The 16288-nt window shown below is 39.0% G+C and overlaps 1 protein-coding gene across 2 annotated transcripts in view; it reads right to left on the bottom strand.

Annotated features, from left to right (window-relative positions):
* LOC124278334 (sodium/potassium/calcium exchanger 1-like) overlaps positions 1 to 16288 on the bottom strand; it is a 36093-nt gene that overhangs the window by 2084 nt on the left and 17721 nt on the right. The window contains exons 4-8 of one of the 2 annotated variants that reach the window (XM_046714059.1): positions 10761 to 10884; positions 9567 to 9701; positions 6044 to 6195; positions 933 to 981; positions 279 to 321 (exon numbers count right to left, since the gene is read on the bottom strand). In XM_046714059.1, the coding sequence (XP_046570015.1) occupies positions 279 to 321; positions 933 to 981; positions 6044 to 6195; positions 9567 to 9701; positions 10761 to 10884 (503 nt within the window). Of the gene's footprint in view, positions 1 to 278; positions 322 to 932; positions 982 to 3694; positions 5265 to 6043; positions 6196 to 9566; positions 9702 to 10760; positions 10885 to 16288 lie in introns of those variants that run through there. The other variant, XM_046714058.1, reaches the window with a different exon arrangement.

The following is a 16288-nucleotide window of genomic DNA, read 5'->3' as shown; positions in this document are numbered from 1 at the left end:
TTAGAAAGTGGTCAAATGTAACGTATGTTATATTTGGGATCACACTTTCTTAGTAAAGTACAGATTCTAGGACTCAACCCAAAAAGTACTAGAATCTGTACTTTACTACGAAAGTGTAATCCCAAATACAACATACGTAATTTTACAAATGGACACATCGTCCTGACTGCGTAGTCAGTGAGATGGGTGAATGTTTAACCACTTGGCTACCTCTTCTCCTTGCTGACATAACTAACATTGACCTGCATAGATGGGAAGTGGGCACAGATTCGGCCTACCTTGTATGTGGATCTCTGGGTGGCCATCTTTGTTTTTCGCACTCTGGAACATAACATCAAAGCTTGATTTACATAAATTGACAGATCTGACCAATTCTTGACTGCAGTCGATATTAGTAAATTGGGAAGGATGACCAAGTCTATGTCATCAGCATCAAAGCTTCTAAAATTCTTGGCATAAGCAAGAAAAGGTTTAGGAGCACCATACATGGTTTCTGTGTCACAAAAAGGAATGTATCCTAATCGTTCTGAATGGAGAAAAATAAAGGTTGTGCTATAATAAACTCTGTCATTTCAAATTCACAGCACATATTAAGGGGACTTTTGTGTCTTGCTCATGTTTTCTTTCCATTCCATTCCTTCCTTGCAAAACCATGGCAGTGAAGAAATGAAATCAAGTATTTTTTCAGAAAGCTTTTATCAGATTGGCTAAAGACAACACTTATCCTTCATTTTAATTGGCTGGTCAAAGTTCAATCTGGGTTCACCTGGTGCAACTTTCATTTGAGTGTTTGTCAGAGGGATTTCTTAAATCAGTGAAACATATCTGATTTTGATGAGATTTTTGCCCTCTTGAGATCTGTTCTTGTCAATCCCCCTATCCTTCAGTGAAGAGTTGGAGAATTTATATTTTTTGTTTATCCTAAAGCTTACCTTCATATAGCCATGGTCCAAGCTTGTCTTTGGTGCCTTAGGGATTGGACTGAAAATACATCAGTATCAAATCTAAGTCATTCTAATTTCTATACATTTGTTAAAAATATTATCCTTTTTCACTGAAAATAATATACTTAAATAACTATGATAAAACGATAATATATATATAATAAGATATTGATTGAAAAGTGTCATGATGAAAGGTGAAAATATAGAAACATCCAAACATTTAATATTAAGAAGGGGGACAACTCTTGAAATACATCAACAAGGGAGACAACTCACCAAGGCAATAGGCAGGAGTGACAGACAACAGCAAGTGGGAGAGAGAGTAGATGAATGAAGACACTGATGTAGAAGAATGTCATGGTCCTACTGAAGGTTGCACCATGAAACTGATGTGCAGTGAACAAAAAACAGCACATACGGACAAGGTTGGAATAGAATGAGGATAAACATTGATGAAATGAATGAAAAATACATCTGTGTCCATTGCTTAATAAGGCAATCTGTCCCCTTATTCACATGCATATTTGAAATGAGTCAGTGTGCAATCATTCTGTAGAAGTAGGATAAAATTTTGATGAAATAAATATATGTGTCCATTCCTTGATAAGGCAAACTGTCTCCACATTCACATGCAGAGGTTGAATCAGGTGTATTCATTCCAGTCAGCAATATGAATCATGTCCAACTGCAATACAATCCTCCAAATTTCTTGGACCACCTCAAGAAATAATCCTGTTGTGCCATATTTGCTTGTCAATAGTCATCAACTAGTATGAATATCTAACATATGTTATATTTGGGATTACACTTTCTTTGTAAAGTACAGATTCTAGTACTTTTGTTGGGTTGAGTCCCATCCGGGATTCGAACCCACACCCTCAGAGTCAGGCACCTAATCGCCAGCACACAAAGTCAGACGCCTAGACCGCTCAGCTACCGCGGCTTCCACAATCAGCAAATGAATATCCCCTGATTTGCTCGAAACATGTAAGGTGGATTGGGTGTTGTTTTATGCCAGTCAGATATACTCCAAATATTCCACGATGTCTAAAAATAACTAGGGTTTTTATACAATTTTTGTCTGCTGTTAAACAATCATGGTGCTGTGGCTCATGTCAGGATATTGATGAGGCATCAAGGTAACCCTGGAGGTATGTGTAATTGATCACCTAAATCAATTATGTCTATGAACCATATTTACACAAATTTATAAATATACAAGTACTACTATATGATAAAGTAAGTATAGTGTATACAGAAGTTCTGTGGTATTGACCATGGAATTTTTCTGACCAATTTCAACCTGTTGAAAACGGTCAACATCTTCAGACCAAAGTCATACGTATTGATATTAAGACAATAGTGATGTAGAAATGAGTGAGTGAGTGAGTATGGTTTTACGCCGCTTTTAGCATCATTCCAGCAATATCACGGCGGGGGACACCAGAAATGGGCTTCACACATTGCACCCATGTGGGGAATCAAACCCGGGTCTTCAGCATGTCGAGCGGACGCTTTAACCATTAGGCTACCCCACCGCCCCATGTAGGAATGAGGTGAATCATTGTATCCTGATGGGAGGCCCAGTTAGTCATTCAGCAGTAAATTACCAATATGCTTTTTCCTTACAACATGGCTATAATCAAAAGTGTCTGGAAGAGAACAATGCATGATAAGTCCATATTCCTCAACCCTTGATAGATACTGCTTTATGTTGTATTTCCGGTTCATATGTTAAAAGTGCTCGACATAGAGTACTGAATATACTTAACTGTATATAAAAAGTTTTCTACATAGCATGCTGGAATACTTCTCCTACAAGTGTAGACCCGTGAAGATCCGGGTTAGAATTGATCTTCAGTAACCCATGCTTGTCATAAGAAGCGACTAACGGGATCAGGTGGTCAGGCTCGTTGACTTGGTTGACACATGTCATCGTATCCCAATTGCCTAGATCAATGTTCATGATGTTGATCACTGGGTTCTCAGGTCCAGACTCGATTATTTACAGACCGCCATGATATAGCTGGAATATTGCTTAGTGCAGCATTAAACAGCAAACCAACCAACCATACAACAGTATGTCAGAGTCAAAGAACTGGTTGAGCACACTGTGCAGTACAGAATATCCTATCACAGGGTAATGTTGTGTTTTCTGATACTGGCTCGTGTACATTTCTGCATGCAGAAACCTAACTGGGGTACATATCTTCAGTGTTTTGTTGGCATACAGCACTAAATGTTTAAATCTTCATCACAACAGAGTACATTTTTTACACATCGTATTATTTGCTATGATGGCCATATAAACATGAAGGCAAACAAATATTTTTCAACAACAAGCCAAAAATCTTATAATATGATATTTATTTTCCCTTCTTTTTTTTCAATAGTTCAAATATGAAAAAAGGAATATGGAGATGATTATGATGATATGATGATAACAAAAGTAAAAACAGATAGAGCGTCTGAAATACCAAAATAGTTCACATTCTTCCCCCTCAAGCAATACTAACAGTTAAAGTCACATGACTCATTCAATGTCTTATTTCTGACCTTGTTCAGTAAGGATAAAGAAAGATAGCATCATGGCTCAATGTAGCTCAATCAACAGAGACAGCAAAATCTCAGCAACGTCATTAATGAGGATGAGAAACCAGCACTGAATTCCTAAATTATAATCATCCATAGAAACACCTGTGGCAATTTCAGAGCAGTTTATGGAATCAAAATTGCATTTTGGGAATTTATTAGTCTTCATATGAAAGATAACTTGGATATATGTAATAATCTTGTAGTCTATACTGAACAAAACAGGAGCGATATAACGAAAAACCAGCACTGAATTCCTAAATTATAATCATCCATAGAAACACCTGTGGCAATTTCAGAGCAGTTTATGGAACCAAAAAGCATTTTGAGAATGTATTAGTCTTCATATGAAAGATAACTTGGATATATGTAATAATCTTGTAGTCTATACAGAACAAAACTGGAGTGATATAACAATACTATAATGCTTATACGTCACTCCACAAAACATAACACAAATAAACTTGTAGTGGTTGTTGTAGCACCAATGAGAAACGTAAACATTCAATAGAATGTAACATACACTGCTTTACAAATATTTGAACATACAAAAATAAAATTGTAAAACTGATTGCCTGGAAAAATCACATCAGCAAAAACATGTCATATACACCATTTACAATATTTCAAGACATAATTAAAACAAGTTTATATCATATGTAAATAGATACTGATAAATGAAAATTGTTTAAGTGTTCAGCAACTTCCTTTTAATTGGCTCTGACAATGAAATGAATCTCCATGCCAGCAGGGGACACTGCTGCTGAAAGTCACATGACCCTCTTCGAGAGCAAAACGTGGTACCCTTGTACCGACAACATCTGATATGAACTCTGACGACAGTTGCACGTGACTGGGCTTTGCGCTACAACAAATCGACTGCTGGGTTTCCTTATCGGAAACTGCTGTATTGGTAAGACTTGACGGTTGATCTTTTTCTTCTTCACCAGTGGTTGACAACAATCACCCTTGTGCACATAATTACTTCCAGTGACCTTGCCCTTCCTGATGTTGTCGTAAGGATCAAAAGGCAGTATAGTGTAACTGCCATGGCCTGGCGTTATGTGGATCTTGTGTGAGGAGGATTCTCGGGCTGGGGGAGTATCATCGAGGTTATCATCGATGCCGTCATTGTTGGGCGAGCGTGTCACCATATCCAGCATGCACTTGTCCTTGTTGGTACTCAGCTGGTGCTTCAGAATATCCACAATTCCTACATCTTGTTCTGGAGGTGGAGCTGCTTTGTGCTGATGTCGGATCTCGACCCGACTTATTGGACGATCTATGTAGGATGTGTCAAACTCTTTTGAAGTCTCCCCATGACTTCCTGCATCAATGCCTCGTAGTTCCACTCTTACAAGTCCTGCACTATCAGGTTCTTCTTCCAGATCTTTTGGTTCTTCTTCCAGATCTTTGAGCTCTTCTTCCATGTCTTTTGGTTCTTCCTCCAGCTCAAACAATTGATTGTCCTGTAAGTCTTCCTCTCTGGGTTCGTCAGCCTGGATCCCCGACTCAGGGCTGTCAGCACGGTATACTGGCGACTTGCTCTTGGTTCGGGACAAAATGGCTGCCTCTGGAACCTGCTTCATGACACCCACGTCACTGCGAGGAGAGACACCCTGCCCCGAGTCTGGTGTCTCCAAGGACTGATCACCATGAGTAGGGGTGGTGTCAGGGGGGTGGGAGAAAGGAGATACCCCCTCCTCAATCAGGTTAGCTGATTGGATCCTGAGGATAAGATGCACAAAGGGTAAGTTGGGTTTAACGCCACTGTGAACAAAAGCCTTAAGTAAGTGGAAGTGTTGTGATGCATTGTGCATCAAAGTGATCCAATTGCTGATAGTAAGACTATTATAAGAATGATAGTGAGTGAGTGTGTCTGGTTAACACCGCTGTGAACAGTATTTCTGTCCTTGAACAGTCTGTCAGATTAGTGATGGCAGAAAGTCAAAAGCAATGAAGGTCTTAGACATTTGGCAATACCTATGAAAAATGAGTATGAAAGACGAAAAACTATAACAATGATTATTAGTGTAAATATTGAATCGTACAGCACTGACAAACCAAGGACCATACTCTCAGATTCGAACACATTTCGTGATACATCAAAATTTCACCGCGAAAGGACCGTGGCAAATTCAAAACTCGGCCAATAATGACATGAACACCAAAGAGATGATGATGATGATGATGATGATGATGATATGGTAATGAAGAAGAGGGAAGTATGACAAATCACTAAAACAATAACGATGCTGCTGCTGCTGCTGTTGTTGATGATGATGGTGACAAGAAATGGTAATGAAGAGGAGGGAAGGGGGAATGATGACAAATGATTAAAACGATGCTGATGATGATGCTGATGATGATGTTGATGATGATGGTGCTGCTGCTGCTGCTGCTGATGATGATGATGATAAGGAGGAGGAGGAGGGGGAGAAGCAAGTAAGGCAGTATGGTCTGACTTGGCTTCCCCTGTGTACAACTGGTTCCACTGGGGTACTCACTGTGACTTGCGAGACTTGTCTCTCAGCACCTGTCTAGCCTCCGAAAGGTCCTTCAGCTGTTGAAGCTCATCGTCGTTGATGTCATACTTTGCCCTCAACTTGATTCCTGATCCACTCATCATATACATCTTGTCCACACGATGTCGCAGGATCTGACACAAAGGCAAACTCATCAATAGTTTCACAGCTACTCTGTGGCTCCTATGAGAAGGAGGGATGCAATGACTGATACTCACACTGTCTCGGTGCAAGGGCCAATAGAAATCACCATAGCCCTCAACAAAAACACCAAACAGGAAACACTATCATCTGCTCTTCATAAACACTAGGATTTGTTTATTTTTTATTCAATGCCACAATTGGCAATTTTTCAGCTATGTGAGGGGCGGTGGGGTAGCCTAATGGTTAAAGCGTCCGCTCGTCACGCCGAAGACCCGGGTTTGATTCCCCACATGGGTACACTGTGTGAAGCCCATTTCCGGTGTCCCCCACTGTGATGTTGCTGGAATATTGCTAAAAGTGGCGTAAAACTAAACTCACTCACTCAGCTATATGATGGCAGTCTGTCAATGATCGAGTAAGCTCAATACAAACAACAATATTCCAGCAACATCACGGCGGGGGACACCAGAAATGGGCTTCACACATCGGGACCATGTTGGGAATCAAACCCGGGTCTTTGGCGAGACGAGTGAACGCTTTAACCACTAGGCTACCCCACCGCCCCTCATACACATCAAACTATGCATTAAAATATAATGACATGCTTTAACCAAGTCAGTGAGCCTGACCGCTAGATCCCGCTGGTTGCCTCTTACGACAAGCGTGGGTTACTGATGATTAGTTCTCATCTCCATCTTCATTGGTATCATACACAAGGTGTTGTAATCACTTCTACTAGGACATTTAGTAACTTTCTATGAAGACCACCACTTCTTTCTCTCAGAAACTGACTAAATGAATCTAGGAAAACTGATATTGGCCACAAAACAGCAATAACTGTGTCTAGTTTACTATACCGGATTCCCAAGCACTCTCTAAGTGATGACGACAAAATTATTTTTATCAAAATTAGATTATACTGTCCGATATATAAACATAATGATAAAACATAACGATGAATTTGATATGAATTAACAGGTGTTAGTGACTGTTTGGGCTTTCTTTTGCCCTCTACTTTCATTTCATTTCAATGCTATCAAACTGTCAATGAAACACTGGTTGTTATGTAGAGGAGGTTAAGTGTTGATGAAAGAGGAGTGTTTGACGGCCATTCCTATATTAAGAACTAAACATCATTGTCTCCATAGACCATGAAGCTAAATTATATCTCAGACTAAAAGATGAACGAAATTCTCATTTTAAAACTATGAATAAATGCAGTGTATAGATTTTGAATTCTGAAACACACCAACAATACCATAGAAAGTATATTCTATTTTTAGGATTTACAAAAATATATTAGAGAACAATACTACAAGAAGCAAGATGTACACAACATTGGAATATTGGCATAATTTAGTTTATAGCATTTGAACTGTATTCATTTTCTCTCTTGCCTCTAAAATGTGGACTATGGCTTATAGCAACACATGTCATTGCAAGGACAAACTGAGTAATTAAAGGTAATTTAATTTAGTTTTTGGACATCGTACTCACCCCCAGTCTGACATATGTTTGTATACACACCAACACAGAGACATTAGTTTCTGTGCTGATAAAACCTGACACACGTCATTGTGCTCCCTGAGCTTATAGGCCATGTGCGTGACACCAGATTAACAGATTAACAGATTACAGAGATTAACTCAGACCTACAGCCTACAAACACTGAAGGGGTCAAGCTACCAGAGATCACAGCAGGACCACTGTCTAAACTCATTTATTAGTGTCCGTTGTTAAACGCCTCAGTAACATTCCAGCTGTCATGTAAACAATAAAGTCTGGACCAGATAATCCAGTGATTGATATTGTGAACAGGAATCCAGGCAGTCAGGGCATTATGACATACAATCAACCAAATTACAGAGTCTGACCATCTGATCATTTAAGTTGCCTCTGACAACCAGCATGGGTTACCAGTGAGTGAGTGAGTGAGTGAGTTGGTTTTATGCCGAATTTAGCAATATTCCAGCAATATCACTGTGGGCGACACCAGAAATGGGATTCACACATTGTACCAATTTGGGGAATCGAACCTGTTTCTTCGGCATGGCGAGATAACGCTTTAACCACAAGGCTACCTTACCACACCCTAAGGTTGCTGGGGAGCAATTCTAACATCACCATGGGGCTAGCTCGTAACTTAATATAAGGACAGATGAGGAGCTAAGGTTATGTTTCTTGTTTGTTGAGCTAACACAGTTTAGTGACAAGACCAAAGTCATAATTAGGAAAAAATATAATCTGCCATTCTATCTTTGAAGGATTAGAAAAATGAAAATACAAGTATCACACAAAATTGAAGAAATGAACTTTTCAAATAAAAATGCATTCTGTCATACATGTATCAGGTAGGTCTGGTACAAATCTGCCAGTTGCATACCCCTGCCAACTACCCAACCCTACCAGTTACTAGCGCTTAGCTGCAAAATGTCCCATTGGTAATTGTTTTACCGAGCACAGGCAAAAACTATTTAAATTCACATATCGAAGTCTGGACCAGACAATCCAGCATCACTTACCATCATTCTACGCAATGGGAACCGATGACATGTGTCAACCAAGTCAGTGAGCCTAACCACCCCATCAGTGAGTGAGTGAGTTGGGTTTTATGCCGATTTTAGCAATATTCCAGCAATATCACTGTGGGCGACACCAGAAATGGGATTCACACATTGTACCAATTTGGGGAATGGAACCTGTTTCTTCGGCATGACAAGATAACGCTTTAACCACAAGGCTACCTTACTGCACCCTAAGGTTGCTGGGGAGCAATTCTAACATCACCATGGGGCTAGCTCGTAACTTAATATAAGGACAGATGAGGAGCTACGGTTATGTTTCTTGTTCGCTGAGCTTACGCAGTTTAGTGACAAGACCAAAGTCATAATTAGGAAAAAATATAATCTGCCATTCTATCTTTGAAGGATTAGAAAAATGAAAATACAAGTATCACACAAAATTGAAGAAATGAACTTTTCAAATAAAAATGCATTCTGTCATACATGTATCAGGTAGGTCTGGTACAAATCTGCCAGTTGCATACCCTGCCAACTACCCAACCCTACCACATACTAGCGTTAGCTGCAAAATGTCCGATTGGCAATTGTTTTACCGGAGCCCTGGCAAAAACTATTTAAATTCACATATCGAGTCTGGACCAGACAATCCAGCATCACAACCATCATTCTACGCAATTGGGAACCGATGACATGTGTCAACCAAGTCAGTGAGATCTAACCACCCCATCCCGTTAGTCGCCTCTTACGACAAGCATGGGTTACTGAAGATCAATTCTGACTCGGATCTTCACAGGTCTAGCTAAAATGAAAACCAATGAAAACAAGTTTAACCCCCTCACCTCTGAGTTCCTCTTCATGCTGCGGCGATCATGGAGTTCCGTCCACTCCTTCTCCAGACGGAGGGCCTGATAGCTGGTGTTCCACCGGTCCTGGCTGTCGATGTCAAGGATCTTCTTTTCCACTGGGACCCCAGTCTGTAACATAACAACACACGTAACAACCTGTTGGCTCGGGTATGGGAGAGTGAGTGAGTGAGTATGGTTTTACGCCGCTTTTAGCAATATTCCAGCAATATCACGGCAGGGGACAACAGAAATGGGCTTTACACATTGTACCCATCTGGGGAATAGAACACAGGTCTTCGGTGTGATGAGCGCACACTTTAACCACTAGGCTACCCCATCGCCTCTGTTGTTTAAGGTATGAAGAAGGAAGTTGTAGGCGGCAGAGGGTGTTGATGCAACAATACAAAAAACGAAACTTAAGAAAATCAGTTGAATCTGCAGACCTGAATCCCCTGGTGAGCTTACAGTTAATGCAAAAGACAGGTATGAAATTGTCAGATTTATCTTTCTATGGAACATCTCCTGTGAAAAGATGCATAAAAATTTGATATTCATACCATACTCTAAATACATGGCATGGTGGGTGAGATGGCTAAGGGGCCAGGCTAGTAATCCAACGAGCTTGAGGTGCTGGGATCGAGCCCACCTGTGACTGGGTGTAAAAACCTTGGAGACAACTTTGTGTGCAGACTCTTTCAGTGTTGTCACAACCCCTAGTGTACAGTACACAATCCAGTGCACTTAAAAGAACCCACGAATCTGTTGGTATATGACCAGATGGTGGCCACATGAATACACGCAAACACCTAGTTGCGGGTACAGCAACGTGCAGTAAACTTGGACAAAGTACTGTGACTATGTGTCCCAGTCCACCCAGTTGTGAATGGGTACCTCGTAAGGATAAGAGAGCCGCAATAACACAGTGCGCCTAGTGGATGCAAGATACTCCCCGGGGAGTTGAGACTGACAATATGACGTGCCGTTGAGACTGACATCCAATGATCGAGGGAAACAAATACTAGCGCCTTGAGCATGTACTAGTTGCATGGATATGTGCGCTATATAAATACCCTATAATAATAATAAAATATAATAATACATTTATTGACCATTAATTTTCTTGGTACCTATTTCAACTTATTCTTTGATATTTTGAACAATTGCATGTTTTATATGTACATTTCCTACCAGATGTTTGTCTCCCTTTGAAAGCACCCGAGGTGACTTGGTAGGTGTGCTGCCATTGGCAACAGCCCGCTTCTTGCTGGCATATGATTGGCTGGTGTGTGTTGTAGAGACGGGTGAAGAATTCCTGTAACGACAGAGGACATTGGTCTAAGTATTAACATCAGTGGAGAATCAGTCAAACCATTCTAACCTGGATACCATTCTAAAGAACAACAATGTAACAATTGTCATTTCCGGTGTGACATCATGAACAAGGTGGTGATATCTAGCTCAATAGGATAAACTTTTATCTGGGGATATGTTGTGATAAATCTCATCTAGGGATAAAATGGGATGAATCTCATCTAGGGGGTAAACTGGGATAAGTGTTATCTGTCAATAATTGGGATGATTTTCATCTGGGGATAAACTGGGATAAGTGTTATCTGTCAATAATTGTGATGATTTTCATCTGGGGATAAACTGGGATAAGTGTTAATAGATGTGATGATTTTCATCTGGGGATAAACTGGGATAAGTGTTATCTGTCAATAATTGTGATGATTTTCATCTGGGGATAAACTGGGATAAGTGTTATCTGTCAATAATTGTGATGATTTTCATCTAGGGATAAACTGGGATAAGTGTTATCTGTCAATAATTGTGATGATTTTCATCTGGGGATAAACTGGGATAGGTGTTATCTGTCAATTACTGTGATGATTTTCATCTGGGGATAAACTGGGATAAGTGTTATCTGTCAATAATTGTGATGATTTTCATCTGGGGATAAACTGGGATAAGTGTTAGTGTTATCTGTGAGTAAATTGTGATGATTCTCATCTGGGGAAAAATGGATTTTTTAATTTGGGTTAAATACTGACAAATGTAACCAGAGAATAAATTGCAAATTATCCTTCTTGGGATAACTCATTAAAAGTTAAATTTTGGGATAAATGAAATCCTTCAAATCCATCTGATTTTCTGAGATGTAATTATGCACTTCACTAAATTTGTCATACAAACAAACCACATCACATTTCTTATCTATGGTTAAACCATTAACCACATGCCATCTGAAAAAACCACAACACTTGTGTGGAAACATAATATGTCATATATCATCATATCTGAACAAGATAGGACAATAATATAACACTACTGTCAAGAAATCAATAAGATACATATGTAATCAAATAGTTGGCACTACTGGCAAAACATGGTCAATATTGAATACAATGTTACAATCACCACATCACATGCAGTCCACCATTAATCTCTTGATTTCAGATCCCACAAAAGACATAAAGCTAGCTTACTGAATAACTGTTCCAAGATTTGATCATTTCCCCGATACTGGTATGAGAAATATTGCCTGCCTCACTTGAAGCTCGATACAAGAACAATGCATGTGTGATATACAAGTGTTATTTTCTACCTCCTTTACTCCAACACAATGACATGATGTAAATCTCATATAGACATGGACCAGCATTGCCTGGTCACACTGGTAGTGAAAGGGCTGTATTGACCCAGCAGAGCTGCCCATGTCGTGGACAATAACACTCACTGTGAGACACTTTCAGCTTGTTACTGGGGCCACACTTCCTGACAACCCGGTCCACACTGTTCTCAAAGACAACACTCACTCACTTAATCTGCAGTGATCTCTTGATTTCCCTCTCTTTGAGTTCTCCCACGTTTATGACTGTGACTTGGTGAAGATATTTGACACCAGGGGGCCAGGAGATCACAGGGGAAGGGAGAGGTGAGATGGGGGGAGCTTGGGTGAGATATGGGGGATTGAGGGTAGACACAGAGCTATAGTCCGTATCGATCTGCTCTGTTGACAAGATTTTGTAGGACATTCAGTTTTGAGATCTGTTTGCGTTAAGGCCATGCCTTTTTTTTAACAACCAAATTTTCATTTTATTTTGATCTTTAATTTTTGTTATATATGTTTTATTTGTCTGCCAGCTTGGACTAGAAAAATATAAACATACCACAACCGTACTGGTACTGTGCCAACATTAAACATGTTAAAGGGATTTAGTTTTGACATCGTCATGGCACACAAGATGCACAAAGTCTAGACAAATAAAATAAACATAATTGTTTTTAACAATACAATACAAATTTAAAAAACTCACAAAACTATGTAACCTGAGTTCAAAAAAGCATTTAGTGTTGTGTGACAAATCACAGTGATTTTTGTAGGAATAAAAATGCTTTTCAAGAGGGCCACAATACTACACTTTGTCACGATACACATATGCTGATCACTCAACGGAATGTTGCAATACAATACATGAAAATTACACAATTGTGAGACAAGCATAACATACTGAGAAGAGGCAATAAACCTTATAATAGCCCGAACTAGAAGCAGAAGTTTCACATACATGTTTTGTGATTGTTCATCCACTGTCAGGTGATTTATGTAATAAACTGTTGGGTGTAATATATACAGTCTGATGTTATATAATATGTTTGGGGCCCATTAAACTGTTGGATTGTATTCACACAGTCAAGTGTCATGTAACTGTTGAGCTTAATATAAACAGCCAGGTGTTATATAGTCTATGAATACACAATGCCATTTTTAGAAAGTGGTCAAATGTAACGTATGTTATATCTGGGATTACACTTTTTCAGTATAGTACCAATCCTAATACTTTTGTTAGGTTCAGTCCCATCCGGATTCAAACCCACACTCTCAGAGTCTTGCACCAATTACACAACATCAGCAATCTAACCCACTAAGCCACCACTTCCACAAAAATGGGTGGGTTAGATGGCTGAATTTGTGTGCTGGCGATTAGGTGCCTGACTCTGAGAGTGTGAGCCAATCCAACACACGAAACAGATTTTTAAGAAATGTGTACTCATTATGTTCATGGTTCAATCGGAACCTCAAAGAGCACAAACATATTGAATACCCAGAAAGAATATAGTTACCCAATGAAGATTATTACATGTAAGTAAAATATTTGTGGTTCAGAAACCTATCTAGAGCACTGATACCAGGATTAGCTGATTCTGAAATTAATTGACAGGTAAATTGTATAAAGTGTAAAGTTGTTCAAAACTGAACTCTTGTTCATCTATATTCAGATGTATTGTCACAGTAATAATGTACAACACGCCTCTTCCTCTTTATTGGTGGGTGTTTAAGGGTAGTCTAGTGGATAAAGCATTTATGTGTCACACTGAAGACCTGTGTTCGATTCCCCACATGGGTACAAAGTGTGGAGCCTATTTCTGGTGTCCCCGCCATAATATTGCTGGAATATTGCTAAAAGCGACGTAGAACTAATCACACTCACTTATTCTTTTTTTCCTCCTGTTAGCAATCAAATATACAGTCCCCTCTACAAAGCGATAACAGAAGTTCTCCCCACAAATTAAGAATTCTTAATTTTTTGAGAATTTTTACTGACATTTGCTGCAAAAGTGAGGCCAACTATCTGCTTTGGAGAAGGTCTGGTTAAATGCCTTGGTATACTGAAGAGTGTTACATACGTTATCAAGAACGGCCTATAGGATAGGGATGGGGGGGGCTTCCTCCATGGTGATAGTCAATGGCATAGTCAAGTATGTGGCCAGTGAGAGGCACCCACACTCCAGGTCAGAACACACTCATAAGCTAGTGCAGCAATAATCACCTCTAGGATCGGGAACTCTTTTGTCAGACTTTGAAAAGGGATTAGAAGAATCATGCAAAGAGCGCACACCAATTTTTACATCTATAACATATTCAAGTCAATCCCGATAAGTAAATAATAATAAGAATAACTTTTCAGCCTACATATTTCATCATTAACCATGTTAACACACAAAAGTATGTAGACAACAATATAATGAGTGACACTGTACTGTCCAGAAGTAAGAAACAAGGTCTGTCTATTCTATTATCAACCAATCACAAAACAGTGGTTTATGAGTAGGCATTGCATATATTTTTTACAATGAATGGAAACATACATGCTAAATAAATTGTGCTTAACTAATCAAATGCAATAGAATCACTTGAAATTTAACTTATACATTTACCATGTATATTCCCAGCATAAAATCTTTTTTTTAAATATCCCCGAGAATATATGAATATGTAAGTCTAAGTTTCGGCCTGATTGGCTATAACCACAAATACACCCACCATCATATACCTAATTAAGGACTTGACAAATACAGTGACATGAATGAGTGATACTAGGTGAGGTGAGGTGAAATTGGGTTTAACGTCGTGCTTGAGAATATTTCGCTCATATGACGACGTAATGAGTGATACTAACAATACTAAAGTACTAAAATGAAAATTATCACTATTGTCCGTTCCCTCCTTAGTTATCAAAAGTTCTGATAGTACTAATGTCCGGTGATATGATAGTTATCACAGGGGTCCACTTGCTCCTTAATAGACAAAAGTAGTGATAGTTCTAAATAGCATATGGTGATATAACAGTTATCACAGAGGTCAACTCTATCCTTAATCAAACATCGTGATAGTATGGTGATATGATACCGGTAGCTCCGAGGTCTTCCGTCCAGTGACCGTAATCAGGGTACCTCTACGAGGCAGTATGTCTGTGGCTGATGAAGCATGGCGATCTGTGACTGATCTGTGAATTAGCCTCACAATAGACAACATTGTCCCATGTAACCCCGCCTCCCAACACTCTCACAATCATGTACATATACAGCTTTAACCATGTATACTCTTGTACCAACACTACACAGCTTAGTGGTGAGACAGAGTCCATCCCTGCTGTCAGTGAAATATAGAGCTAACAACACATAACTTTGTGTGAAAATCCTTTCAAAAAGGGTAGAAAATATGATGTTATCAATTCTAAACTTTTATTCTTCATTTTTCAAAGAGATTGATAAAAAATATCCTATCCAGTTTCTTATTTCCCCAAATTATTTGCTAAATCTTACTGTGGATTCAGCCTGTTCTTGTGTTTGTCATTTCTATGACTGTGTAGAACCACATATATATATTTGCTATATATCTATGTACATTGTAGTGTTGGGAATTGGTTACAATCTCATAATTGATGATTGCTTCATTACAACCGATCAATCATCGAAAATAATTGGTTAGCGTCATTTATGAATTTTTCCTGGTTATTATTGCTAATGCACAAAAACATAAAGAAAAAAACAAGTAGTTCTTTGGGGGGTTTTGGGGCATTTTAACATCTTGAAAGGATGACTAGTATGTTAGGAACATAAATTTCCTGATGTCTTTAAAATAAATTGAATCATGACTTGGAACAAGCTTTTAGTGCTTATGAAATGTAACTGACAAAACCAACCTTGTGAAAAATATTGTTAATGCAAAAAGTGTTCCAGAATTGTTTGTTTTCGATTATGAGAAAACATGATCGATTGCTTGGTCGTTTAGTCACTGCAACCAATCTTTGATTATTTCAATTAATCGGACCACCACTAGTACATTGTCATAATACAGCGCATTGTCAGAAAAAATATTATTTCTAAGTGTGCCATTTAAATACCAGGAACTGAGCAATAAAGATTTTAAT

This window comes from Haliotis rubra, unplaced genomic scaffold, assembly GCF_003918875.1.
Source record: "Haliotis rubra isolate DU_JTF1 unplaced genomic scaffold, ASM391887v1 Scf235, whole genome shotgun sequence".
Classification (NCBI taxonomy): Eukaryota; Metazoa; Mollusca; class Gastropoda; order Lepetellida; family Haliotidae; genus Haliotis; species Haliotis rubra.
This window is presented reverse-complemented; position numbering and strand designations above follow the sequence as displayed.